Genomic DNA, 25,529 nt, shown 5'->3' with positions numbered 1-25,529 from the left:
GTCGAACGGCAGGCGCAGGAGAAAAAAGTGCGAGCTTGTTCGCACTGCGGCCCCGCGCGACACCGTGACCTTGACCTCGTACCTGCGGTGGGGAAGCAGCGCGGCGTAGCTGCTGTTGGCGTGGTGCCGCAGCAGCCCGCCGGCGCCGTCCGTCAGCGTCGGCACGTGGAACGACTCCGCGAGGGCCACCTCCCCGCTGGCTGCGTCCGTCACCGCCCAGTGAACCTCCGTCGCCGGCAGCAGTGCGGGCGAGACGGCAAACGAGGCGGCCCACGCCCTTCCCCGCAGCTCTATAACGTCCCTGCCAGGCGGCCGCGGTGGCAGACCGCAGAGCGGGCCCGCGCCGAGTATCGTCACCGGTGGCAGCGCGTCGGGCCGCACCTGCAGCATCGGCATCACCAGCAGGGTGTGTGGGCACTTGCACTTGATCGCCACGTTCGCAACCTTGAGGTGAATGTCGGCGGGGGCGGCGGGGGCGAGGCCCTCCGCGGCGCGGAAGAGCGGGAGGCGGAGGATGCCCGCACCCACCGCCCCCGACACGAGCAGGAGGACGTCGCCGTCGCCGTCGTTCTGCTCCCGGGCGTCCGCCTCCGTCGGGACGTACGCGGCGTCGTAGCGGCGCTGCCGCAGCGTGTCGACGATGGTGACCCGCTCGCGCGGGAACATCCTGCGCTTCTCCGCCGCCCTCAGCACCTGAAACGGGGACGCCTGCAGCAGGACGTGGAGGAAGGCGTCGTAGAGGGCCTCCTCGCGCAGCAGGGTGCCGTTGTACCTGTAGCCGCAGCAGAGGCTCAGCTTCAGCGTCAGGTTTGACGCAGTCAGGAAGCTGGCCGGGGTGAGCACGCCTCCCACGGTGAAGGTGCCGGAGGCCCACACCATGGAGGAGTGCGGGCAGCCGCGGTCTATGCTGCACAGCGAGGCGGTGTCCACGCGAGACGCTGGGGCGGCGGCATGCGATCGTCGCTGCGCATTCAGCTCGGCAAGCGTCGGCAGCGATGTCGCCGGCGTGCCGCCGCGTTCCTCCTCCGCCGCCGCCGCCGCCGCCGCTGCCGCCAGCGTGCAGCCGAAGCAGAAAAAAAGCAGCAAGCCGGTCAGTGCCAGCCACGCCAGCGGCGGTCCCCGTCGGCGTGGCCGCGGCTGCTGCCTCCCGCGCACGCGAGGCATTGCTCTATCCCACACTCACACACACACACGCACTCCCTCTGCCTCCGCAGCCTTTCTGCTGTCGTTAACTACGCTGCGTTTCCCGCTGCTCCTTCCCCTTCTTTCCTTCCCTCTTTCCCTCTCTCTGTGTGCACCTCTCTCTCTCGGTGTGTGTGTGTGTGTGTATTTCGGTGCCTTCTCGGTTTGACCGGAGCCCTTCTCTAAGCCCCTCCCCCTCCTCACACGCACGCAGTGACACGAAACAAAAAGAAAAAAAGTAATCCCCTTTCCGCTCCCTCGCGGGCGTGTGGGATGCAAAAAAAAAAGAAAAAAAAGGGGGTGGGAAAAAAAGCGGCGAGAGAAGAACGTGGCGGTCAGGGACGCAATGGGCGCAGAGGGAGAGAAGACACGAGGAGCAAAGGCGGGGCGCACGAGTGGGGGGGAGGGAGTCATTTGCGTGCGGTCCGCGGGGACCGCAGAGAGGGATGTGACGCGTGAGGAGCAGCGGACGAGGGAACAAAATGAAAAGAGGGGAGCAAAAAAAAAAAAGTGCAAATCAAGAGGGCAAAGAAAGCGTGAAATGCACGCACACACACACACAAACGCTCTCGCGGTGCTGCCGGTGCCGGTGCCGCTGCTGCTGCTGGCGGCGGTGGTGGGTGGGGCTGGGGCCAAACCCTCCCCCCTCCCTCCCCGCGCGCATGTGTGTGCGTCTAGCAGCAGCAGGGGAGACGCGTACGTAAGAAAAAAAAAAAAGGATAGCGTGTGAGCAGCAAGAGAGTCATTTACCCAGACGTATATAAGTATACGTGTACACATAACTACACATCACGTACACACGGAAAGAAATGGAAAAAGCAACAAGAAGTAAATTTTCACATGATGCGGTGAGCATACGCCAAACACGCCTTTCTTTCTTTCATTCCTTTTTTTTTTGGCTCTTTATATTTAGATATATTTATATACATACTTTTGTAGTTTTGTCCTTTTCCAATGTCCTTCCTCCCTCGCACGCATCTTTTCTCTCGCCGCTCGGCACGGTTACCTTGCATCTCGCCTGGCAGAGCGCGGGGAGGGGGCGCCAAGAGGCACTGCGCCCGCCCCCTCTTCCCCATTCGCAGCGTTCAGCGGCCCCGCACCCACAACTTTTGACGGCGTTTCGTTTGCAGCCCGCAGCGTGGGCCGAGGCAGCGGCGAGCAAAGACTGAGAATTGGGGGGGAGGGAGGTAAGTAAGGAGGAAAAGCACTACAAGGCAAAAAAAAAAAAAGACTGCAACAAAGGGGAGGGTGGCAGAGGAGGGAAGAAGAAATGGGGGTACATGAGGCCTCATACTCCGTCTCCGCTTTGGGTGTTGCTGCCGCAGCCGCGCACGCGCCCCAGTTCGGGTGGGAACTCGCTGCATCTACTCACTCGCCTCATCCATCACCTCCTGCAGCCGGTTGTCTGCGCAGGTGATCCAGTCGTGCCCTAGCAACTCCTTGGCTGTGGCCCGCTCATGCGAATCCCGCTCAAAGCATCGCGTGAAGAAGGAGTACAAGTTCCCTGGGCAGTTCTTCGGCACCCCAGTTGGCATCTCCGTGCTCTTCGAGATGTGGTACATTATCTGAAAAGCATTTAAGTTGCTCCGCATCGCCCACGGCTGACGTCCCAGCATCTCAAGCACCAGGCAGCCAACAGACCACACGTCCGCCGGCTTGGAGTAGCCGCCCACGCCGTTGAGCACCTCAGGTGCCATGAATAGCGGGGTTCCGACCATGGTTTGGTAACCAGCGCCCTTTTCTCCCGTGCTCTCCTGCTGCATCGTCGCCGTGCCGATGCGCTTGCTACATCCAAAGTCGGCGAGCTTAGCTTCGCCAAGGGCCGAGATGAGAACATTGTCTCCCTTCAGGTCCCTATGAACAACATTCATGTCATGCAGGTACGCCAAGCCCTCTAAAATCTGCTTCGCGTAGGTGCGAACAAGCGAAATGGAGAAACGCTCCTTCGCCCGCTCAAACTTGCGACGGAGGTGGGTCAGGCTTCCTCCGTGGCAGTGCTCGAGGAAAATTTCCAGCTGCCGAGCCCCACTAGAAAGTTCCCTGGTCTGGCAGCCGTAGTACGCGACGATGTTCTTGTGCTTCAGCGACCGCATCAGGTTGATCTCGCGTTGAATGCTTGCCACCTCCTCGGCGTCCTCGTCAACTGGGATCTCCACCACCTTCACCGCCATGATCTTCCCCTCGCTGGTGATGCCCTCGTAGACAGTGCCAAAGGAACCCTTGCCGAGGACGCCCATCTTGCTCCACTGCACCTCCTCATCCTCGCGGAAGCCTATCGTCTGCGCAAAACGGCCCGTGGAACCCAAGTTCACGGAGGGGTTGCTGCAGCCCCCAGAGAGGAAGTCCGTGGGGCCGGGGCTTGTAAAATCGGTCGCCGAATCCTCCCCCATGGAAGTCATCATTTGCCGCGCCTGTGCTGAGTTCTGCTGCTGCTGTATTGGTGCTGGTGGTAGCGGCGATACTAACCGTGTTCCCTGTTGCCCCTGCGCAAGCGGGACTTGCAGGCGTCGCAGTTCCTCCTCCTCCTTCTTTCGCGCCCTGTACGAGTCGCGTACGTACAGGCGAAGCACCGAGCTGCTACTACGCTCCCCCTCATCCGCACAGGGACTCAACTCCACCGGCCGCGAGGTGCGAGTCGCAAGCGAAGCGCTTCTGCGAAGTGTACCTCGTGCCGAAAACCGCTGGGGGGGCTTGGAGTCCAGCGCCTCCGCTGCCGCCGCCCCCTCCACCGCGCCGCCCTGCCTCTCCCGCTGCTGCGTCCGCAGAAACTGCGCGAGGAGGTTTTTGAAGTCGCGCGGGACGTCAATGTCGACGTGGTCGCCCGCGGCGTCGATGCAGTACATGTCAAAGTCGCGGAGGTGGGCGTAGGCAAAGCGCCGCCTGACGTCCTTCGCGAAGTCCCTAAACTTCGTCCGCCGCGTGACGTAGATGACCTTCACGTTGCGGTCCCCCTCGCGGGAGATCTTAACGGTAATTTGCTCCTCCACCCGCTGCCGCCGGCTACTGCCGCTCCCCTCGTCCTCCTCGTCTTCCTCTTCCTCCTCCTCCTCCTCCTCGTCCTCCTCGTCTTCTTCCTCCTCGTCTTCCTCCTCGTCCTCCTCCTCCTCATCCTCCTCGTCTTCTTCCTCCTCGTCCTCGTCAGCATCGTCGTCGTCGCTATCGCCCTCGGCGAGCTTCTTGCTGGGCCTCTTCACCGCATCGACCGCGCTCACGGCCTGCTGCTGGACGCTGAGCGCCGCCGTCGCGCCCTCCTTCTGGGCGGGGTCTGGCTTCTCCCGCAGCGGCCGCCGTGCCTCGCTGCCCTGGCCGGCGACGCTTCCACCGGCGCTTCTGCCGCTGCTGAAAAACGCCGTGCCGGATTGCCCCGCCGCGCCGTCGCTGCCGGCCGTCACCCGCCGCACCTGCGGGAGCGACTGCGGCTGCAGCGGCGTCTTGACGCACGAGGACGACATCACCGCGTCGACTTGGCCCCGCTCCAAGTCCTCCACTACGGGCGCGCTGGTGCTGTGGGCGGGATCTACGGCCTCCTTCACGCCACCGCCGCCGCCGCCGCCGCCGCCCGCCGGGGATGGCCGCAGCTGCGTCTGCGACGTCCGCTTCGCAGCCTCCATCGTCTCCCCTGCGTCCTTTTTTTTCACTTTGCTCGCCCCCGGCCTCTCAGGGCCCTTCTTGGGCTGCTGCGGCTTTGGGACTGTTGGCCGCCTTGGTTTCTGTGCCGTGGTGCCGTGGGTGCCCATCGCGGGTGTGGCGTGCACCGCGGGCGTGGGCTTCTTCTTGTCGGGTTCCTCCTTCTCCTTCCGGCCATCGTTGCCCTGCTTTGCAGGGCCAGCACGCCTCGCTGTCGTTTTTGCGTTCACCATGGCTGCCTTTGCTGCAGGTGTGCCACCGCCGGAGCTGGTTGCCGCTTGCTTGTTTTGCTTTTGCTTTTTGTACCTTTTCTTGCTTCTTCCTCCCCACGCACGGAGGGGCGCCGGGCACTCTCCTAGAGGCAAGTACGTGCGACGGAGGGGCTGCAGAGAGGGAGAGGCAAAGCGGGGGCGAAGGATGAGGCGGGGGGGAGCCGAGAGGGAAAGAGGGGCGGCCGCTGCCGCAGCGGGGCGGTGGGCGCGGGGGGGGGCAAAGCCCGCGGTGCGCCCCACACCGCCGGGGAAGAGGCGGTGGAAACCCGCAGGCAGAAAACGGCTGCGGCACGAGGCACGCTGGAGTCCTGCGTGTGGTCGGCAGCCGCGCACGCACACACACACGCGTCGGTGCAACGAGAAAAAAAAAAGTGCATGAGTAAAAAACGGAAAAAAAAAACCAACAACAACAACGACGGGCGGTTTCGGCAGTCATGTCGGTGCAGAAACGTCTCGTGAAGAGCGGCGAAAAAAAGGGCCAATCACGTCAGATAATTCTGCAGCAGAACAAAAACCGAAGGAAGTGGGGGGAGGGGAAAAAAAAGGAAATTCCCCCAGATATAATCTGCACGCAATGGCCCAAGAAGCAAACACCACAGAGAAGCTTGTTTTTCTTCTTCTTCTTTTCTTCCTTCGGTTTGCTGTTGTTGTTGTTGTTGTTTTTACCTCATTCCCCACGCAAAGGCACAGTGAACCAAAATTTTATCTACACTCTCAAGTTGCGATTGCACCTGGGCAGCGGCGTCTCTCCCACTGCCCTCCCGGCACTCCCGGGCGCAGCCGGAGCCGCAGAGATGAAAAAAAAAATGGGAAAGACGCAGAGGAGGGGCATCTAAGTCTAGAAACAGGTACACGCACGACTGGAAATACAGTGGGCGGGGTGCTCAGTGGGGGGTGCTGAGTCACATGTTGTGCTGCACACGCCCTGCAGCGGCAACGCCTCTCCCCCCCCCCCACCCACCCACCTCCTTCGCTGTAATATAACATGTAAAATATATACAAATATATGTGTATTTCTTTTCGAGAGGGGTTGGTGTTGAAGACTCTTTGGTGGCGGCGGCGGCGTTTGCTTTCACGCCTGCCGTGTCGGCGCGGGCGCCTCTGTTGGCTGCGCCGGGGCGGGACTCACCGCGGCCGGGGCATCCTGCTTCACCACGGCGTGCGGCTCCACGTTCACCTGCGAGGGGGAGCGGTTGCGCAGGGAGGGCCTCCGCCTTTCCGCGCCCGGCTCCGCCGCGCCCTCCCTCGCCTCCTGTGGGGGCTTGGCGTGCCGGTGCTCCTCGCCTTCCGCGAGCGCCGGGGTGTTGGCGGGGGACGGCACCGAGACCGAAATTGACCCCTCCTGCAGCCGCATCTCGAGCACCGTCGCTTCCAGCATTGCCGTCGCATGGGGGCCGCCCTCCGCGCTGCCGCTAAAGCCAAGCCCGGTGGCCTCAAAGCGGGCAGGGGATGGGCTCTTCTTCCCCGCGTCATCGCCCTCGGCGCCGGCGGGTTCATTGCGGCTCTGCCCGAGCAACTCCATCCCCTGGCCCAGCGGCACCCACGCTGGCGCCGCCGCCGCAGGCGCCTCCTGCTCGTGGCCAAGCGGCATCCATGGCTGAAACACACCCGTGTCTGGCGCGGGGGTCACCGATGGATTTTGACGCCTTGCCAAGGCGGCCGGGTCGTGTGGGTCCGCAAAGACGTGGCCCTTCGCGGCGGCGGCGCGCAGCGAGCCCCCACCGCTGCCCCCCATCACACCACGGGCGAGGGGCAGACCGCTGCCAGGGGCAAAGGACGAGCGCCGCCCGCAGAAGGTGGTGGCAAACTGCGAGCCGGCCGTGGGCGTCCCCCGGGTCGTGGGGCGTGGCTTCGGCCGCTGCAGCGCTGCGGCGGCAACCGGCGTCGCACGCGTCGGCGTTGTGGATTTCAGGGAGCCGTCAAACACCAACGGGGACCCCTTCGGGAGATCCGCGAGGCAGGGGCTTGCAACCGGCGGGCGAAACGACATGCTACTGGACATCCCGGAGAAATTCAGCCGCCGCGACGCATCCCCGACCGAGAGGACGGAAGACTGCGGCCGCGAGGGGCTCGCCTCACGCAGCGGCGTCCTGTCGCCGTAGCTGGCGGAGGCCTCCATGTTGCGCTGCGAGTTGGACATCGCAAGCGGCGGCGCCGCGCCGGTCTGAGCTGGGTTCTGCTCAGTTCGGACGGCGCGCTGGGCGCACGGCGTCGTCGCCGCCCCCGCAGGGATCGTCGGCAGCGGGCTCCCACACACCACGCTGGAGGGGGGCAGCGTGACGAGCTGCACCCGCCGCCACGGACTCGGGCCCTCGTTCACGGAAGTTACCAGGGAAACCGTGACGCTCGGGGCGTCCGTGCAGTCTGGGCGGCTCTCCTGGCCGCCGTCGCCGCTATTGCCGTTGCCGCTGCTGCCCTTGTCTAGGGGCGCAGGAGGCGCAGGGGCAGCCAGCGACGGCGACGCGGTGTGGCCCCGCCACTGCGTGCTTTGGCTCAGCAGAACCGTCTGCCCCATCAGGCTGCCCTCGAGGCAGACGGAGGGGCCGCCGGAACCGCAGGGAGGCCGCGACACCGCCGCACAGCGCCGAGGCAAACTCTCCGCCGCCTCCGGGCTGCGCGTGAGAGTCATGCGGCCATCTGCGGCGGCAGCGCCGCAGCCTTGTGCGCTGCGACCCGCGCTCATTGCTCGGCGTAGACTGCGATCTGGCGGGGGGAGGACGCCAAGTAGCAACAATCAAATAAAAAAAAGGAAAGAAACAAAAAAAGCAGCGGCGATGGCGCTGGTGACGGCGGTGACGCCGGTAAGGCAGCAGCGAAGGAGCAATAAATAAACAAAAGCAGAAACGCCACATAGCCCTTTATCGTCTTTGCGTCGGCAGCAGTGCGGCCCGCCCGCCCCGTGGGCCGCGCAACGACACGCACGGACGGAGAAAGGAATGGAAGACAGAGCTATGCTCGTTGGGCAGGCACACGCAGAAAGATAGAGAAAGCGACACCCCGATGGCTGCGCACCACAGGCACGCTCACTGCGCAGGGAAAAAGAAGGGGCCAGAATACAGCCCTGCCCCTCCTCGCATGCATCCACGCCTCCCTCAGCCCCTCTACACAGATCTCCCACGCGCACCAGCACAAATTGCGTGTCGCTGCCCATTTGCGTGTGCGTGTAAAAAGGTCGCAATAAAAAAAACACACACACACAAAGCACCGTACCGCTGCCACCAACTGCCCATATGGCCAGCACAAATGCCGTCGCTGCTGCTGCTGAAAGCGGAGGCAGCAAACACATGCCGCACGGAAGATTGAAGGGGGGGAGGAATGAGAGGGAGCACATAATAAAAAAAGTGATCCATATTTCTAATTAAAGAGACGAGTAGCTTCGGATTCTTCCTTGTTTGCCCCCCCTCCGCGTTTCCACCCCCTCCCCACACGTACACGCAAGAAACAAAGAAACAAGCAAACAAACAAAAACAAAGGCTGGGGAAGGTTGCTGACGCGCGTCCTTGCGAGGACGCCGTTCTAGCAGCAGCGCTTCCGTCAGCTGGGGAGAGGGGGTTGGCGAAGAAAAGCGGAGGCGTGTGACAAACAGAGGGACGGCAAAACCGGCAAATCAAACAGCAAAAACAGCGCAAAATAAGAAAATACATCGCATGAAAAAGAAAAAAAGAAAAAGAAGAAAAAACGGAGGGAAGGCGGAGAGAGGCGGCAAGCAGCGGAGATGACTGTGGAGAGTACTTCCGCTGCCACCCCAACGTCCCCGCGCGCGTCTACGCAGGCGGCAGCTGTCGCCGGGCCCGCTCAGCGGCAACCTCCGCGGGGGCCAAACTTCGCTCCCGAAGCGGTGGCGACGCACCCCGCACTTCGTCGTCGTCGTCGTCGGTCTCTGCGGCGGGGCAGGCCGGCAACGCCCCCAGCGCCGTTGTTTCCCACAGAGCCACAGTCGCCGCCACTGCCCTGGCGTGGCGCGCCGTGAGGGCCGCCTCCAGCGAGTGCTCCTGCGCGGAGGCCGGGCACGGCGAGTCTGCGGCGCGGCCGGAGGAGGAGCCGCCGTTCACCGAGGAGGACGTCCTCCACGTCAGCGGCGTCACGCACCCCGCGGCGAGGCTAAAGGAGGAGGCGCGGGACAGGCACCGCGAGCAGCTCCCGGAGCGGCACATGACGTCCTCGTCGAAGTCCGCGGCGGCGTCGCCCTGCGCGTCCCCCGTGCGGGGCTGCAGGGGGCCGCGGCCCGGCTGCTGCAGCCTCGGCGTGGCGCGGGGCTCGTGCGGCAGCGGCGACGCCGTGCGGGAGACCGCGGCCAGCGTCTTGGCAAGCGAGCCCCGACAAGTGCCGGCGAGCGAAAAAAGGTGCAGCGCACCGGCCGGAAGCGCGGACGCGGTCGTCGCGTCCCGGCGGGAGACAGGCTCGCTGCTCCCCCCATTCGCCTCCGCGGGCGGCGCCGGGCAGGCGGGGCGGGGCAACAGCCGCTGCATCTTCCCCCTCGCCTCCGCCGCAAGGGAAGCGCGTGTGCGTGCGGGTGTGTCTATGTGTGGCTCTCCAGCGTGTGCGCCGCGCAAGCCCAGCAGCCTGCGCCCTCTGCGAACGCAGCGAGGGGGGAAGAGGCAAACGGCAAGAAACAAAAAAAAAAAGGAAAACCAACAACGACAGGAAAAGGCCCCTCCCCACTTTTCTTTTCTTTTCTTCTTCTCTACGGCCTCTATTGTTGAGTCCTACAGATGGCACTAATGAAGCGAGAGAGGGAGAGAGCGCGGCAGCGTGGGAGGCACGCGGGAAGGCAGGAGGAACGACGTGACGCGTGCCACACCCCGGGGGAGGGAAACTCCCCCCACGCAGGCACCCAATCATTCCGCCGCCCTGTTTCTCCTCTTTTCTTCATACATTACGCTCGTATTTATTGCCGCCGCCGTTTTCTCGCCTGGCCGGGTTGCCCTCGCGCGCAGCCGCAGAAGTGGGCTCAGAGGCCACACACGAGCTGCGGCTGCCGGGGGGCCCTCTCGCCACCAGCCCCCGAAAGTGGCGGCCTGCTGCGGAGGGGGTTGCAGTGGAAGGGAGAAACACCGACAAGTACAAAAAAACACACACGAAAAGAAAAGAAGAATAAACAAAACACCAACAAAAACAAAAAAATAGAAATAAAAATCAGAAGTGTCTGCGGCATGAACATAAAGTGATAATAAATCACACACACACACACACAAGAAGCTAAAAACGTACAAGCCACATATATATACATATGAGTATATGCGTATATGTAGGCACCACGTAGTGTACGCGGAAAACATGATTGGGTGAAGAAAGAAAATGCCACGTGTCGCAACGCCACGGAAACTCCATCCCCGTCGAAAGCGGAGCGAAAGCAAACCGCCAAGGCTGGACGCCCCCCCCCCCCCCCCACGGCCATGAGACTAATGAAGCAGAGGGGGAATATACGCAGCGCTGGGGCACGGCGCCCGCGTGCCGTGTGGAAGCGGCATCCCTTACTGAGTGCGCTGTGCCCGCCGTATCGCCTCCTGCAGCCGTGCGATGGTGGGCACCTGAAACTCCGAGGACAGCCGCACCCCCGTCTCCTCCGCACTGCGGCAGGAGCAGCTAATGTCGTTCGCCGTTGTGCAGCTGCGCGCCCCCTCGGCCTCCTTCTTGAGGCAACAGCCGCCGGCCACATTCGTGGCCGTCGCACTTCCCTCTACGAACCGCCCCCGCGACGGCGCCGCGGCCGTTGACGCCGACGTGGAAGTACGACCGCCCGCCGCATCGGCCGGAGACATCGCGACGCCAGACCCACGTGCCCCCTGGGCTGCGCCGTTCCTCGCCGCCGCCTCCGCCCCGTCGGTGTGATTCTCTGCGTCGACGCCGCACTCCCGCCGCGCCGAGGAAACGGGGTTCGCGCCGGTGCTCAGACGCGTGTTCGCCGCCGCCGCGCCCACGCCGACGATGAGGCTGTGGAGGCGCGGCCCCCGCCCGGCATGCCCCCCGTCTGCGCACAGTGAAACCCGCGGCGAGGTGAAGGCGGACGACATGGGCGAGAGCGTCACGGAGAGACAGCCGCGACACGTCCCGTAGGGGGCGGAGGCGGCCCGAGGGCTCGTGTCGCCCACGTTGCGGCGGTCCTGGGATAAAAAGAGCGGGGAGGAGGCGGTGGTGTTCGACACGCATACCGACACGGGCTCATCGCTGTCCCAAGCGCAGCTCTTGTTCCGCCGCGCCGAGTACACCCACCACTCGCCGCTCGACGGTGCCGCGGCCGCGGCTAATTTTCGCTGCAGTCGCCCCGGCGCCCGCGACGGCCGCGGGCTCTTGCGCTCCGAGGCCACTAAACCTACTGCGTGTGCTGCAGACTCCCCCGTGCCAGCGGCCGGTGCCTCCTCCGTCGCCTCTTCCGTCGCCGCTGCTCCGCCCACCGCGGGTTCCACGTGCGTCACCGACGCCTGGTCTTCCTGCGGCACCGCCACCCCGCCCCCGGGGAGGAGTGGGGGCGCCTCTGCGCGAGGGGCGCACGCCTGCTGCGCGGGCGCCGGCTCCGTCGGTCTCGTGGGGCCCTGCCGCGCCTTCGCTTGGGTGCAACCCATCCGCCGTGTGCGTGTTGTGCGGGCAACCCGCTCACCGGACACCTCTCGCCCACGCACGGCCTACAGGGCAGAGGGAAGAAGAGGTGCGCCCTTGCTCTCGCTGCCGCACCCGTCCCTCGGAGCTGTGGCCGGAGGGAAAACGAAGACAACAAAAAGGGAAAGAGAAATAAAGCGGAAAAGGGAAAAGGGTCACGATGCAAGCGGGGAATGCATGTTCTTTGTTTCTGTTAATTTGCCGCCCGCGCAACGGTCTGCCCCGCAGGCCGCGGTAGTCTTCACTATTGACTGGGACGCGCCGCTGTGCACGGCCTCCCCCACCCCACTTTGTTTTTTTTGTTTTTTTTGTTGTTTTGTTCCTCTTCGCGTGCCGCGGCCGCAACTCGCAGAGACCTCTCAGCTGCGCCGCCTCGCCGCAGACCCCACCGGACAATGGGAAGAAGCACAAACACGCACAGAGTCTAGCGAGGAGGAGAGAGAAAAAAACAAAAAAGCACGGTCGTACGAACGAACCACATGGAAGCGGCAGCTTTGGAACGGATCGGGACGCGTATCCCGCCCAACCCTCGCTGCGCGTCCCCTTGCGAGAGCCGTCCCTCCCACACGGTCTGGAGTTGTGTATATATGTATATATATGCAAGTATTTATACATACAGGCATCGATACCGCCCGCGTGTCTTGTCTCTATGAGTCACTTCTATGCTGCCTGGGTCCCACGATGCAGGGTGCGGGCCAGCGTGGCCGCAATGGCCGCCGACTGCTGCAGCAGCGCGACGGCGTCCGGCCCCGTAGACGCCCCCGCCAAGAAACTCTCCCGCACCCCGCCCGGTCGCGCCGAAGGCTGTTCGTCTTGTCCTGCCGCCGCCGCCAGCGGTGACGTGGGCGTCGCCTCGGCGGCTTGACACATCCCCTTCACTGCGGCGGCGAGCCGCAGTTTATTCGACGCGTAACGCCGCTGCAGCCGCTCCACCGCGCGCCCCATTCGCTGCACCTCGTCGTCCCGCTTCCGCTGCAGCGCCGCCAGCGCGGTCTGGTGCACCCGCAGCTGCTCCGCGTAGTAGGACTGCTGCGTCTGCACTTCCAACTCCGCCTCCTCTGCCCTGGCACGCGCGTTGACCAACGCCGCCTCCAACTCGCCGGCCTGCTGCAGTTTCTCCAGCGCCGCGCCCAGCTGCGCGGCCACCGTCTGCGCCCCCGCCTCCATTTCCACCAACCGCGCCGTCAGTCCCGTGTTTTCTTCCTGCGTCGTCGTCAGCAGCGCGGACTGCTCCTCCCACTTACTCCGCGCGGACGCCTGGGCGGAACGAAGCAGCTGCAGCTCGTGCTCCAGACGGGCCTGCTGCTGCTCGTGCGACGCCACTGCCGCCGTCAGGGCCGTCTCTACGCCAACTCTGGCGCGCAGTGCGTCGCCGCACCTCTGCTCGGTGGCCTTCACCGCGGCCAGCAGCTCTTGTCGCTGCGCGTCCGCCCTCTGCTGTGCCGCGTCCAGCGCCCCCTGCAGTTTCTCACGCGTCCGGGCGGAGTCGTCGAGCGCCGATTGCAGCTGCTGCTGCACGCGCGCGAGTTCCTCCGCGTGGGCGGCTTTGAGCGACGCCGTGGACTCCTCTGCGGCGCCTCGCTCCGCCGCCACGGCCGCCTGTCGTTCCTCGTGGGCCGCCTGCAGCGCCCGTCGCGCCTCTTCGACCTCGTCGCGGCGGTCACGCAGCTGCGCCGCGGTGGCGTCGAGACGGGCCGCGGTGTCCTCCGCGAGACCCCGCCAGTGCCGCACCTGGCCCTTCAGCTTTTCATTCTCGGTGACGAGCTGCAGCGAGCGCCGCTCCCACCGCGTGGCGGTGAGGTCCCAGAGCGTCTGGGCAAACTGAAACCGGGCGTCCAGCTCCGCGTACTCCGTGGAGCTGCGGTGGAGCTCCTCGATGAGGCGCAGCTGCTCCCGCAATGCCCCGTTAATATCCCCGCTGCCGCCGCTGCTGCTGCTGCCACTGTAGTAGTACTCCTCGCCCATGCCGCTGCTGCTGTTGCCACCAGTACCCGCGTCGTACTCCGCCGGCTGAGGGGGCTGCTGCTGCTGTGGTCGCGGCCGCTGGGCCCCGGGGCCTCTGTGCGCTTGCTCCGCGACTGAGCTCAAACTGGGCGAGGGTGTCGGCATGGAGGAGCCTGTGGCAAGTGGCGTGGTTGTGGAGGTAAGCGCCGCGCCACCGCTCCCGCCACCCAAAACCAGCGGCGCAGCCGTCGCCCACGCACGCAGAGGACGCGGGTCGTGGCCGCGACTCCGGCTGGCAAGCAGCTGCTGAAGCCGTTGGTTCTCAATGCTCAGCCGCTGCAGCCGCAGCCGCAGCCGCTCACGCTCCTCGCTCCACTCTGCGCGCTCCCTGCGCGCCTTCTCGTACTCGGCGTCCGACTTGGCGTACAGCTGCCGCAGCCTCTGCGTCTCCTGCACCTCGCGCTGCAGCGCATCCCGCCCCTGTTTCACCGCCTCCAGCTCGCGGAGCAGCCGGGTCGCCTCGTGCTTGTAATTGCTCACCACATCGCTGCACAGCGCGCGGAGCTGGAGGACCTCCGTCGGGGAGGCCCAGTGCTCAAAGTAGGAGAGAATCTCCTCCGGCAGCTCGCCGACGTCGGAGTAAAGCGGGCGCTGGGTCTCGCTGCTTGTGTTCGTGTTTGCCGCCGGCGCGGCCACCGCCGGGTTTTGTGACGCGAGGAACCCCCGCCGCTGCTGCCTGGGGTCTGAGCCTGACAGCGTCCCCATCGTTGTGGTCGTTGTCGTCGTCGTCGTGACGGGCGGCGTACTCGCTAGCGGCGAGGAGCTCGTGGTGCGGCGCTGAGAGGCACCGCTGGAGGCCATGGCTGCTGCAACGTCGGTCGCCGCCGAGAGAAATGCTAAAGAAAGACAAGAAGAGACGCGGGAGAAGAAGGCAACCCGGGGTTTACCGTCAGTGGCGCTGCTGCTGCGGCTGCTGGCGGCGGCGGCGGTGGTGGTGGTGTCACAGCGGCAGCGGTGAAAAGAGTAAGGGGACACAAAAAAAAATTCTTTTTTCCTCTTCTTGCTTAAAAAAAAAAGGAGGGAATGGTGCATTGAGCCTGAGCCGCAGAAAATCTGCACACGGCGGACGGAGAGGCGGGACGCCGCTCACTTCCGTCCCGGCACTAGAAGTCTGAGAAGGCGGCAGGAATGCGGACGCCGTTGGTGCAGCCGTCGTGGTACGTGTACTGCACGGTCAGCTTCGCCGCCGCCGCCGCCGCGGGCCCCATGCACGTCGCCGCCGCCTTCGCCGCGCCCTCAGAAACGAGGCGGCCAAAGAAGTCCCGCTTCCCGCTTAGCTTGGGCTTTGCGGGTGTGGCAGCTGCGGGGGGCGCCGGCGGCGCCGCGGTGGGCGGGTGCTTCGCCGCCGCCGCCGCCGCCGCCTGCAAGTCGCGCGTCTTCTCGCCGGTCCCCTTCGCCCCCGCCCTCGCCAGGCGTGGCGCGCCGCGCTGGATGACGAAGCGCCGTATTTCCCCCACCATCAGCTGCCGCAGCTCCTCCCGCACCCGCAGCACCATCGCCGCGGCGGCCGGCGCGAGGCGGTGGATGGGCGGCGTCAGCTCCCAGCGCTCCTCCAGCGCGACATCGGCGTCGCCGCCCGCATGCCCGCCCTTCGCGGCGCGGGCGTAGCTGAGGCCGTACTCCGCGTGGCGGGAAACGGCGGCCAGCAGCAGCGACTGGTCGCGCGGGCTCAGCGCGGCGACGGACGCGACGGAGTGGGCGGGCACGCGCAGCGAGGCATCCAGCAAGGCATGCAGCAGCAGCGGGGCGGTTTCCTGCGCAACGACGTTGACGGAGGACATGTGGACCGCCGTCTCGCCGCGGCAGCCGTCGCGGAAGGTGCGAGCGATGTTCGTGGACTCCGCCAGGCGCCGGCTCAGCCCCGCGGACTCGCGCGGGAACCCCAGACCGGCGCCCGTGCGGCGTGAGGAGCTGCAGCAGCTGAAGCACGTCGCGGCCGTTGTGCAGGCGTACTGCTCCGCGAACGGTATCAGGGCGGCGGCGGCCGCGTCGCGGTAGGAGCGGGTGGTGAGGACGTCCTGGAAGCAAAAGGCCTCCGCCATGCTTTGAGTCTTGCCCAACGAGTAGTCGGCGTAGGCACGCTGCAGGTAAAACTCCTGCAGCCCCTCCAGCAACGTCCGGGGGTCCGGGCACTGCTGCACCACGCGGGACACGTACACGTGCCCGGGATCCACGCGAAACCCCGGCGCCGCAGGCTCCGCCGCCTCTGCCGCGGTGCCGTGATGGCTGTCCGCCGCCAACGTCGGCCCACAGTCCATGGCGAACTCCTTGCGGAGGAGGTGGACGTACTTGCCGCGCTCCTGCCTCTCAAACACGCGCCTCCAGGTGTCCCAGAGCCCCAACGCGGAGTCCTTCCCCTGCATCTCGCGCATCAACTGAAGCGCCTCCTCCCCCCTCCCACCCGCCCGCGACGCGTGGCGGTACAAAAACTGCAGCGTATTCAGGCAGCAGCGAACGTCGCCGTTGCTTGACTGCGCCAACTCGGCGAGAGCCGGCTGGCTCACGGGCAGCCCCTCGCGCGCCGCAATCTCGCCCAGCCGGGACAGCAGCCGCTGCGGGCGGATGGGTGGAAGGTAGTACACGTGCTGGCACTGCCGCCGCAGGGACCGCAGCGAGGGCACGTAAAAGTCATTGCAGAGGCAAAACACCGGGCAGTGGATGTCCTGCTGCAGGAGGAAGGCCGCCACATTCGCGGCGATGCCGTCCATCTCGTCAATGATGAGGCACTTGGGGCGAAGCAGCAGGTCCACAAGCGACACGCCCGCCCCTTCCGCCTTTGCCGCGGAGTCCACAGTTGCGGTGGCGGCGGCGGCGGCGGCAAAGGCGGAGGGGGCGCGGCGTCTCCCACGCGCCGGGGCCACCGCAAGTTGTATGGCGCTCTCCAACCGCGACGCGGTGCGGTCGACGCTCGCGTTAATCTCGATGGTTTCGTACCCGCAGTGGGCGGCGAGGACGTGCGCCAGCGTCGTCTTCCCAACACCCGGCGGGCCCACCAAAACCGCAAGACGCTCCTCCGGCCGCGCCGCTGCGACCCCTTTCGCGGCGGCGTCCTGGAAGATGTACGCGTCCCAGCTCTTCAGCCACTGCAGCAGCTTGAGGTTGACGCCGTCGTCGCTGAGCAGCTCGCGAAACCGCTTGGGCCTGTACCTCACGACCCACAGCGCCTCCTCCTGCGCCGCAGACTGCTGCTGCTGCTGCTGCTGCTGAGGCGGCGGCGACGGCAGGGCCGGTGGCGTCTCGGGCGGAGGCGCCGCCGCCGCGTCGTAGAGGCGGCGCAAGAGGGCGGGGACGTCCACGTACCCCAAGCCGCCGTGCCGCCTGCGCCGCTCCCGCGCGGCACTTGCCTGCTCCTCCCCTTCCTTTTCTTCATCCTCCTCGCCCGGTTCCCTCTCGCGCTTCCGCGAGGCCCGCTGCGTTGGCAGCCCGGAGGCGGTTAGCCAACGCACCACGCCGTTGTCGCCGCGCATCATAAAACTCACCAACGACAGCGGCGGGTACTCGCAGAGGCCACAAACCGTCGCCGCCGCCTCGTTCGTCGTAGACGCGGTGTCCCCGACAAGAGCCACAGGCTGCGGCCGGCGTTGTTGCCGCTGCACAGCGATGTCCCCGGCCGCGGGAACGGCGTCGTTGGCGCACGGCACGCCCCGCAGCAACTCCTCGTCCTCGTCCTCGCCCTCGCTGCTGCGACACGCCTCGCGCTGTGCGGCGAGCCACACCGCCTCCGCGTCCTCCGCGTCCTCCGCCGCCGCGGCTGCAGTGCGCCGCATGGCTTCTCTATCGCCTCTCCGCCGGCTAGTTTTCTAAATCTATATACGTGTATGTTTGTTTGTGTGTGTGTGTGGAGGTGCGCCACCCAAGGCCGCGGCGCCGCAGACGCCGTGCCGTCCCACCCACCCAGCTCTCGCTACGAGTCAGTCCACCCCCCTCGCGGCACGCAGCAGCGCGGGGAGCGCAAAAAGAAAGGGGGAAAAAAATGCTAGTAATACGAACACGAATAAATAAAGCGAGACGGCGTCGTCGGCCCATCGTGCGGATGGGGGGGCAGCGCGCACAGAAACAAAAATTATGCAGCACCCACGCCATGGAGCGGGAGGGAGGTGGGGCGTGAATGCGATTAGGGAATCCGCGAGTCACCCGTCCGACGAAACACGGCGCGGAACTCCTCCAGTGGGCCCTCCCACTCACTTCGCCAGGCCTCCGCCGACACGCCGCCCGCGTTGCCGTCGGCACCCGACGCCGCCCCCGGGGCGAGGCACATCACCGCCGCGTAGACGGCGAAGGCGGCGTCCGCGTCCCGCGGCGTCGCGGCGCCGGCCCGCACCTGCACGGCGAGCACGACCGTAGCGGCGGTGAGTCCGTCCAGGAGGTGCTGGGGGCCGCCCCCGCCTGCCGTCGCAACGGCGGCCAGCTGTGGCAGGTCAACCTCCTCAATCGGCTGCAGGTAGGGATCGCTGTGGTCGTGCAGCAACTTGTGCAGCGCGCCCTGGTGCCGCCGCTGGCAGCACAACGCACCCACGCTTGTGCCGCAGCCAACAGACATCGCAGCCGCCGCAGTCGTGGCGCAAAACGGCGCCGACGACAAAGATGAGAGGCGACGCAGCACGGCGGTGCCGCCGCCGCCGCCGCCGCCGCCGAAGCAGCAGCGGCAGAAAGGGGTCGCCCACGGTGCGTGGCCCAGGCGTCGCACAAGCGCACCCGCGGCCGCAAGAGGCATCCCTGCTGCTTATTCCCGTCTCCACGGCCGAGGCAAAAGCAAATAGAGCGGGAGTGAGACAGAGATGGGGGCAGTGAGCGAGCGGGGAAAGGCGCATGGCAGCAAGAAAGAAAATGCCCCCCATAGGAGGAGAGAGTATGTGTGTTCATGTATGTATTTCAAAGGGCGTCCGCAAGCAGCCACAATTTTTTTTAAAAAGGGAGACGCACGTGCGCCGCCGCGTGGCGCCGGGCGTTCAACGCGAAGGGGCGGAGAAGTCGCGGACGCAACGTTACAGGAGGGGCGCAGGCCCCACACACGCACGCGCTCGCCCCTCAGAGGCCCGGGCAGGCCACATTGAGGTTCTCGCAGAGATCCCTCAGTGCGCGATGCACGTCGCCGCGAAGTGAACTGACGCGCGAGCGCAGCTCCGCCAGCTGCAGCTCCCACCCATGACGGTCACGCTCCACGTAGGCCTCGAACTGCGCACAACGGCTCTCGACGACGGTGTCAATCATAGACTGGTGGGCCGACATCAACCGGCGCACGTGCTCCAGCACGGGCCGCATGAGTTCCCCGCGAACGCGCTGCAAGCAGCGCTCCTCGGAGTCCGCGATGAGGAGCTCAACGCGCCGCACCAACCGCTCCTCCCACGCGGCCGGCACCGCGCTGTTGGCCGTCGCCGCGCGGGCGGCAACCTGCAGTTCTGCCGCCCTCGCGAGTGGCATTAAAGGAGGCTGCGGCGCTGGTGGCGGTGGCGGTGGCGGTGGCGGTGGCGGTGGCGGTGGCGGTGGCGGTGGCGGCAGCGTCCGCAGCCGCAGCTCCTCCAACTCCAGACGCGTTGACTCCATGGCCTCCGCAACCGCGGCAAGTTGCTCCTCCAGTTTGGCGCAGTGTCGCCTGCACTGCCGCCGCGACGCCTTGAGGTCGCGGCGTTGGGCCTGCTGCTGTGCGAGGACGTCCTCCGCGTCGCGTCGGAAGCTGTCCTCCTGCAGGATGAAGCGAACGGCGGAACGCACGTGGGCGTCAAACGCCTCTGGCGACAAACCGTACATGTCACCCGGAGGCACCGAGCTCCACTGCGGCTGCGGCTGCGGCTGCGATGCTGGCTGTGCATGAAGTGAGGTGAAGAGCATCGCCTCTGGGGGCGACGAAGCAACTCCGAAAGGGGTCGGATAGCTCCCCTTTTGTTCTTGTCTTAGTTGCTGCAGCTGCCGCTGAAGGGCCTTGTGGACGGTCGAAACGGTGTACTGCTGCAGCTCGGCCAAAAGCTTTTCGTACTGAATGGACGACTGCGGCTCTCTCGCCGCAGCCCTCGCGTGGGAACTCCCCCCCAGCTGCCAAGCAGGCGGACACTCCGCCTTGGACGGTTGCTGCTGCTGTAGATCCGCCTGTTGTCGCTGCAGCCCATTTACCCGGGTGTGCAGGGCGTGCAGGTCCTCCCGCACGGCGCCGCAGAGCTCCACAAATCCCTCCCGAAGCGCTTCAATGTGGCTCACAGCGGCGCCGTTTGCCCCCGCCCCGCGGCTCGCGGACGAGGCGGAGTAAAGAAACCCACCCTCCGGCGAGGTCGGCGCCTCGGAGGCTTGCGTCCCCGACGAAAGTGCCGCGGCGCTCCCCGACGGATGCAAGTGGGGGGCCGCCGCCGCCGCCGCCGCCGCCGCCAGGGGCGGAGGGGACTCGGCGCTGCAACGCGGCAGGTCCTCTCGTCGGGAGGAGCGACGCTGCTCGCAAGACGGCGAGGAGGGCCGCACGGGCGCGGCGTCCTGCCCGGCGTAGGCGTGCGTCTCCGTGACCTCGCGCGGGGCGTCGCCCGCGGAGAGGGAACGCTGCGACGTGAGAAAACTCAGCCCGCGACTGCACGGGAAGCTGCGGCAGTCACCCGCGCCCAGCGCCCCGCCGTCCACGTGGCCTGTGGAGTCGCAAAGCGCGGGCTGCGAGGAGGCGTCGTCCGCGCCAACGGCGTCGGTGTTCATGCTGCCGCTGCCGTTGTTGGTGAGGTACCCGGAGTCGGCCAGCCACCCCTCGTCGGCGTGCAGCGCGGCGGCGGCGGCGTCGGAGAGAGCTGAGCTCGGCACTTGGGCACCGGCGGCCGCATTGTCCCGCCGGACCGCCTCACGGATGCGCTCCAGCGTCTCCTGTAGGTGGTCCCAGCGGCGTGCCGTGTGCCCTTGCGCCTCGTGACCCGCGCTGGAGGACCGCGGCTGTTGCTGGGAGTGCGGCGAGGGGCGCCCCCGCCCGCTTCGCCGGTGCCGGGGCGTCGTGGACTTCCTCGCGCCGCTGCCCGGGGGCAAAGAGCGGCCCGGGCTCGGGGTGCGGACCAACGCGCTGGCGCGGACGGAGGGGCTCATGCGCAGCAGCGAGGAGGCGGTTTCCCGCTCCACGCCCCCTGCCGACTGCGTTGACGGCGTGCCCCGCCGCGAGCCGCTGCGCGCCCGCCCGACAGCCGGCGAGGCGTGCGGCGACGATGACGATGCCCGCCGATGCGCCGATCCCCGTCGCGAACTCCCGCGGCGGGGCGGTGAGGCAGCCACCTGCAGAGACGTAGGGGCGGCGCCCGGAGCCCGCGCCGAAGCCCCACAGCCGCCGCCGCCGCCGCCGCCGGTGGTGGTGGTGGTGGTGGGGGAAGTCAAAGAGGCCGCGGCACACCTCGCAGTAAGAGCTCATCCGGAGCCACGCGTGCGTGTGTGTGTGTGTGTGTGCGCGCGCGCGTTTGCGGGAGAGGAGTGGGGGATGTGGAAAGAGTTGGCTGCAGCAGCGGGGGTAGGAGAAAGGGGGGGGAAAGGAACCGCAATGTTAATGCCGTTCCCTTCAAGAAAAGTAAAGGAAACTAAAAATGGAAGAAGACGTCGACCGCCGCCGCCGGTTTACTTCTCCTCCCCACTCTCTATGAATGTGTGTGTGTGTGTGGCTGTGTGTGGCCGGCTCGTCTAACGTGCAGCGGGGGATGAGTGCCGTGGAGGTGCTCCGCCCGCCGTTGCAAACTGCGGCCGCCGCGTCGCACAACGATCCACGGGGAGACTGAGCGGCAGAGGCGTTTTCGGTCCACTCAGCCGGTTGCCCCGCCCACCGCGGGACCCTCCACCGTCTATCGCGTGCTTCCTTGCTGCGGGTGGTTGAGGGGAGGAGAGAAGGAGATAATAGGGGGAGGGAGGAAAACGCACCGCTGTATTCCGCTCGCTCCACCACGGCAACTACGCGTGCACGCTAAAGACACACAGCGCAGAAAGCAAACAAACAAACAAACAAATAAACAAACGGCATCCCCCCGGTGGGTGTCGATGGCGGGACACACCTGGCGTTCCACAAGGGGGAGGCAAAAGCCTCTCTCCCTCTCTGTGTGTGTCTCGTCTACTGCCGTCCGTGTGTGTGTCTCAACCCTCGTCCCTCGCTGCGGCGCGGCAGCGGCTAGGCCAGCAGCACTCTACTCAGCAGCTGCCGCTCCCGCGACATAGCCTCTACTGCCGCGTGCTCCAGCTCCGCCGCCTCCCGCTGCAGCGCACCCGTGGCGCGATAGACGTTTGCCTCCTCGCGTGCCAGCGCCGCAGCCGCGTCGCAGGACGGGGAGTTGGCCGCCGCCACAAGCGACGCGGCGTCCACGGCGGGGTCGACGCTGCACCCCGCGTAGGGCAACAGGCGCGATGAGGGGAAAGCGGACTGCGGGAGCTGCAAGGCCTGCTTCGCAACGCGCAGGGCCCGCAGCGCACTGTCGCGGGCGCCCCCAGCGGCCGCACGGAAGGCCCGCAGCCCGGCGCACACGTCGTACACCCCCCGCTCCGCCTCCGCCTCACTGCCGTGGAGGGAGCAGCTCAAGCCGTGGTCGATGGAAAGCGGAGCGCCGCTGAACGTGTCTCCTTCCTGCCGCCGCTGCTGCTCCTGCGGCCCCGTGGGGGGTGTGGCGAAAGTCGTGGCCCGCAGCAGAACGCGGCGAAGGGAGTCGGCGGCGCAGGCGTCCCCCGCATGCGCCACAGGGGGCGGAGCCACAAGGCCAACCGGCGGGGAGGTGATGCCACACCCGCCGCGTGCATCGCACTCGCTGCCGCTGCAGGGGTGGTGCAGGTTTGTGGTGTCTGCGAAGAGCGGCCCCGCCGCCCCCGCCGCCGTATCCTGCGGCTCCTGCGGCTCCTGCGGCTCCTGCGGCTCTTGCCGCTGAAGGCGCCTCAGGGCGTCCAATGCCGCGTCGTGCCTGCGGTTCAGGAGTTTCACCTCCGCCGCCTTCTTTGCGTAGAGCGCGCTGCAACGCTGCAGAACTTCGCCAAACACCTCCTCGAGACTCCGCCCGTGAGGCGTCGCGGCGCCCCGCACACGCCGGGAGGAGGCTTCCAACCGCAGCCTGCTGTTTTCAGCCTCCAGGCGCAGCAGCTGCTCCTCCAGGAATCGGATTCTTCGCTCCGCCGTCAGCAACGCACGCGCGGGGGCCGCCGCGGTGTCCTTCCGGCCCCCCCAGCGTTGACACCCACACGGCCGTGCGCCGCCGCCGCTACTTTGGCCGCCGTCGCCGTCCACCAGCGCGCCGTCTAGGCTGGTTAGCAGCGCGGCCGTGGGCCCAAATACGTCCATCGGCGCCGTCTCGCCACTGCGGCCGCCATCGCGACGCCGATGGAGCTGACGAGGCACGACGTCACTCGTGTCGTGCGACTCCCTCGCCGCCGCCGCCTCTTCTGCTGATTCCTCCCCTGCCACTCCCAAGCACGTGACGCGCCGCTGCGGCCCCTCCGCGGCACCTGCGTGCGAGGAGAGCAGCGCGCTCAGCTCTGCGGCCACGCGCCGGCGGTGCAGCGCCAGGTCCTCCTCGTACTGCCTGGAAATCTCCCGCAGCCGCGCCAGCGGCTCGGCAAGCAGGAGCCGAACGATGTCGGCGAGGTCCGTCGCCCCACTGCGCCGAGGCATCGCGTCGCCGTCCTCAGACGCGGACCCCCACGACAGCTCCCTCCAGTTCAGGTTGTGGGCGGTTGTGGCGGCCTCCTCGGGGTGCTCGGTGCCCGCCACGGACGGCGGCGACAGCGGCGACGCCCCGCCTAGAGTCGCGGCGGCTGCACCCACCGCCTCCCCCAACGGCGGCACCTGCGACAGCGGCGGCGGCGGCGGCGCATACGCCGAGCTCCAGCTCTGACCGTGGCCCCCGTGCTGCTGGTGCGCCCGGGGCCCTTTCGGTGATGGTGGTGTTTCGCCCTCGTGCAGGAACGGGGTCTCTAGGCACGACCGCCGATCAACAAATGCGGCCCAAGACGAGCTCCCCACAACAGCAGCGGCGGCCGTGCCGGAACGGGGAGGCACCAAGGCACCGGAGGCATCGTGGGCCTCCGCGGCCCCACGGAACAACGCCCCCCGCTCTGGGGACATGAGGCGCCGCCCCCGAGGCGTCGCCCCTGCCACGGCGGCAGCGGCGTTGGGCGGCGTCACGGGGTTCGGCGGTGTGGCGCAGGCAGGACGCTCCGCCAGCTGCGGCCGCCACGCCGCTGGGGAAAAGTCGACCGCGAAAATGTCCATCACACGGGCGGCGGCGGCGAAGTTCTCCTGCCGCCGCCTGCGCCGCAACTCCGCGATCACCCCGCCGTTTGTCCCGTCCCCGCCCGCCAGCAGCGCCGCGGCGGCCTCCAGCACATCCCCGTTGACGTCGTCGAAGCAGGCGTCGAACCGCAGCGAGGCGATCCAGACGACGGCGGAGCAGGAGTGCTGCAGGCTCGCCTCAATCATGGCGGCGACGGCGTCCCCGCGCCAGCCGTACTGTCTGTGGGCAGAAGCGAGTGGAATGATCTCCGCAATCTGCTCCGGCGGCGAGACGGCGTCCCACCAGCCACCCTGCAGCTGGTCGCGGTGCATGTAGCGGTGCGCCATGAGCGAAAGCGCGGTGTGCGTGTTGAAGGCCAGTCGCGAGGCGGGGGCCCCGTCGTCCGCCCACACGGAGGGGCCTGCGAGGTCCCACACACGCCAGATGCTCACCGCCCCGCCGCCGTAACTAAGAAGCAGTGTCACAAGAACGTGTGAGCTTGCGCCTGCCGTTGGACGCAAAAAATCCGCCGTGCTGCAAGCTCCGCGAGACGCCTCTCCTTGCTGCTGCTGTTCTTCCTCCTCCTCCGCCCTGGCCTCGGCCGCGCGGCGCCGCCGCTCCGCGTCAAAGCGGGTGTCGGGCAGCCCAAAGACTTCCGCCGAGCCTTGCGCCAGCGCTGTGCCCACCGGCTGCCATGCCAGCGAGTGGGAGAGCGCCGTGTGCAGCGCGGCAGTGACCTCCGCGGCGGTGCCGCAGCGAAGGTAGCGGGCGGCGGGGATGTCGGCGTAGTCCTCCATGAAGCAGCCCGTGGGGGAGCCGCGGTCCGCGGCGCGGGAGAGCAGGTCGACGGCCTCCACAGCGGCCACGTCGTCCTCGTCCCCGTCTCCGACTTCCATCGCCTCACTGCGGGGACGACACGCGTCCCCGGCGTCCGCGGCGGGCCTGCACTCGACAACGCTGAGCGCCACAGTCGGGGCAGGTTCCACGGCGGCGAAGATGCGTTGCAGAACGGCAGTGAAGAGGCCGCCGCTGCGCACCTCCGCACCCCCGCCTACGGTGGGGCCGAAGAGTTGAATGGACTTCCCGCTCCCTGCGGCCCCGTGTGCGACGGTGAGCAGCTCCGCGCCCTCCGCCTGCGTCAGTGTCGCTGCCACGTGCGTTGCCAGTGCCCGCGTGTAGGCAGCGTACGGCAGCGTCTCGGCTTCGCCGCCTTCTGCGGTGAGGAACGGCGTGCGCACAACCAACACCCCGCCCCCAGTTGCGTCGCCAGCCCCCGTGCCGCCCCACTCACCCGGCGGGGCCATCGCCAAACCCGCGGGATCGCCTGTCGCTGGGTCGCCGTGGACGACGCGGATGGCGCTGCGCCGCCGGTTGTTCTCCGCGGAGGTGCAGCGGCCCGCGGAGAGGCTTAGAGCGACCGTGACACGCCCGTCATTCCCACCCCTCGCTGGGCGCATGCTGGCCGCGGTGTCTCCCTCCGCTCGCTACTGCCCGTAGGCGCACACACAAAGAAAAAAAAAAGAGAGAAAAAAAGAGGAAAAAAAAGGGGAGGCAGACTTCCACGACGCCCATTCACACAATTCGCTTCTTCTTTTCCACGCCCCGCCCCACTTTCTTTTTTTTTTGGGGGGGGGAGGCGGTGCTGCGCCACGACGCCTGCTTG

The 25,529-nt window shown here is 66.8% G+C and overlaps 10 protein-coding genes across 10 annotated transcripts in view, besides 26 other annotated features; all 10 read right to left on the bottom strand.

The window, feature by feature from the left end:
• Positions 1-1,164, bottom strand: part of Tco025E_01111 (uncharacterized protein) — a gene marked incomplete at both ends in the record, with an annotated part of 1,269 nt that extends 105 nt beyond the window's left edge. The window contains one exon of the mRNA XM_029368049.1: positions 1-1,164. This exon is cut by the window's left edge and continues 105 nt beyond it. Coding sequence (XP_029231855.1) covers positions 1-1,164 — 1,164 coding nt within the window.
• A 10-nt stretch (positions 1,165-1,174) lies between these two features.
• Positions 1,175-1,197: a microsatellite.
• A 56-nt stretch (positions 1,198-1,253) lies between these two features.
• Positions 1,254-1,309: a sequence feature (GA-rich).
• A 1-nt stretch (position 1,310) lies between these two features.
• Positions 1,311-1,328: a microsatellite.
• Positions 1,329-1,459: 131 nt separating this feature from the next.
• Positions 1,460-1,478: a microsatellite.
• A 279-nt stretch (positions 1,479-1,757) lies between these two features.
• Positions 1,758-1,798: a microsatellite.
• A 253-nt stretch (positions 1,799-2,051) lies between these two features.
• Positions 2,052-2,087: a sequence feature (A-rich).
• Positions 2,088-2,546: 459 nt separating this feature from the next.
• Tco025E_01110 (putative protein kinase) lies at positions 2,547-5,042 on the bottom strand (the record flags this gene model as incomplete). Its single annotated transcript, XM_029368048.1, has 1 exon — positions 2,547-5,042. The coding sequence occupies one exon, from the start codon at positions 5,040-5,042 to the stop codon at positions 2,547-2,549; it is 2,496 nt and encodes an 831-aa protein (XP_029231854.1).
• A 155-nt stretch (positions 5,043-5,197) lies between these two features.
• Positions 5,198-5,255: a microsatellite.
• Positions 5,214-5,300: a microsatellite.
• A 386-nt stretch (positions 5,301-5,686) lies between these two features.
• Positions 5,687-5,745: a microsatellite.
• A 280-nt stretch (positions 5,746-6,025) lies between these two features.
• Positions 6,026-6,047: a microsatellite.
• A 106-nt stretch (positions 6,048-6,153) lies between these two features.
• Positions 6,154-7,764, bottom strand: Tco025E_01109 (uncharacterized protein; the record flags this gene model as incomplete). Its single annotated transcript, XM_029368047.1, has 1 exon — positions 6,154-7,764. One exon carries the CDS (start codon positions 7,762-7,764, stop codon positions 6,154-6,156), a length of 1,611 nt encoding a protein of 536 aa, XP_029231853.1.
• Positions 7,765-7,817: 53 nt separating this feature from the next.
• Positions 7,818-7,846: a microsatellite.
• A 671-nt stretch (positions 7,847-8,517) lies between these two features.
• Positions 8,518-8,553: a microsatellite.
• Positions 8,554-8,731: 178 nt separating this feature from the next.
• Positions 8,732-8,760: a microsatellite.
• Positions 8,761-8,845: 85 nt separating this feature from the next.
• Tco025E_01108 (uncharacterized protein) lies at positions 8,846-9,550 on the bottom strand (the record flags this gene model as incomplete). The annotated part of the gene is made up of 1 exon (XM_029368046.1): positions 8,846-9,550. One exon carries the CDS (start codon positions 9,548-9,550, stop codon positions 8,846-8,848), a length of 705 nt encoding a protein of 234 aa, XP_029231852.1.
• Positions 9,551-10,146: 596 nt separating this feature from the next.
• Positions 10,147-10,217: a microsatellite.
• A 40-nt stretch (positions 10,218-10,257) lies between these two features.
• Positions 10,258-10,275: a microsatellite.
• A 280-nt stretch (positions 10,276-10,555) lies between these two features.
• Tco025E_01107 (uncharacterized protein) lies at positions 10,556-11,644 on the bottom strand (the record flags this gene model as incomplete). The annotated part of the gene is made up of 1 exon (XM_029368045.1): positions 10,556-11,644. One exon carries the CDS (start codon positions 11,642-11,644, stop codon positions 10,556-10,558), a length of 1,089 nt encoding a protein of 362 aa, XP_029231851.1.
• A 323-nt stretch (positions 11,645-11,967) lies between these two features.
• Positions 11,968-11,999: a sequence feature (A-rich).
• Positions 12,000-12,260: 261 nt separating this feature from the next.
• Positions 12,261-12,294: a microsatellite.
• A 44-nt stretch (positions 12,295-12,338) lies between these two features.
• Tco025E_01106 (uncharacterized protein) lies at positions 12,339-14,483 on the bottom strand (the record flags this gene model as incomplete). The annotated part of the gene is made up of 1 exon (XM_029368044.1): positions 12,339-14,483. One exon carries the CDS (start codon positions 14,481-14,483, stop codon positions 12,339-12,341), a length of 2,145 nt encoding a protein of 714 aa, XP_029231850.1.
• Positions 14,484-14,574: 91 nt separating this feature from the next.
• Positions 14,575-14,637: a microsatellite.
• Positions 14,638-14,785: 148 nt separating this feature from the next.
• On the bottom strand, positions 14,786-17,449 carry Tco025E_01105 (uncharacterized protein; the record flags this gene model as incomplete). Its single annotated transcript, XM_029368043.1, has 1 exon — positions 14,786-17,449. The coding sequence occupies one exon, from the start codon at positions 17,447-17,449 to the stop codon at positions 14,786-14,788; it is 2,664 nt and encodes an 887-aa protein (XP_029231849.1).
• A 47-nt stretch (positions 17,450-17,496) lies between these two features.
• Positions 17,497-17,523: a microsatellite.
• A 273-nt stretch (positions 17,524-17,796) lies between these two features.
• On the bottom strand, positions 17,797-18,396 carry Tco025E_01104 (uncharacterized protein; the record flags this gene model as incomplete). The annotated part of the gene is made up of 1 exon (XM_029368042.1): positions 17,797-18,396. The coding sequence occupies one exon, from the start codon at positions 18,394-18,396 to the stop codon at positions 17,797-17,799; it is 600 nt and encodes a 199-aa protein (XP_029231848.1).
• Positions 18,397-18,710: 314 nt separating this feature from the next.
• Tco025E_01103 (uncharacterized protein) lies at positions 18,711-20,726 on the bottom strand (the record flags this gene model as incomplete). Its single annotated transcript, XM_029368041.1, has 1 exon — positions 18,711-20,726. One exon carries the CDS (start codon positions 20,724-20,726, stop codon positions 18,711-18,713), a length of 2,016 nt encoding a protein of 671 aa, XP_029231847.1.
• A 213-nt stretch (positions 20,727-20,939) lies between these two features.
• Positions 20,940-20,979: a microsatellite.
• Positions 20,979-21,001: a microsatellite.
• Positions 21,002-21,054: 53 nt separating this feature from the next.
• Positions 21,055-21,077: a microsatellite.
• Positions 21,078-21,088: a microsatellite.
• A 181-nt stretch (positions 21,089-21,269) lies between these two features.
• Positions 21,270-21,295: a microsatellite.
• A 307-nt stretch (positions 21,296-21,602) lies between these two features.
• Positions 21,603-21,634: a microsatellite.
• Positions 21,635-21,783: 149 nt separating this feature from the next.
• Tco025E_01102 (uncharacterized protein) lies at positions 21,784-25,323 on the bottom strand (the record flags this gene model as incomplete). Its single annotated transcript, XM_029368040.1, has 1 exon — positions 21,784-25,323. One exon carries the CDS (start codon positions 25,321-25,323, stop codon positions 21,784-21,786), a length of 3,540 nt encoding a protein of 1,179 aa, XP_029231846.1.
• A 50-nt stretch (positions 25,324-25,373) lies between these two features.
• Positions 25,374-25,411: a microsatellite.
• Positions 25,412-25,529: the final 118 nt, after the last annotated feature.

This window comes from Trypanosoma conorhini (assembly GCF_003719485.1).
Source record: "Trypanosoma conorhini strain 025E chromosome Unknown Tco_14.4_contig_00033, whole genome shotgun sequence".
NCBI lineage: Eukaryota > Euglenozoa > Kinetoplastea > Trypanosomatida > Trypanosomatidae > Trypanosoma > Trypanosoma conorhini.
This window is presented reverse-complemented; position numbering and strand designations above follow the sequence as displayed.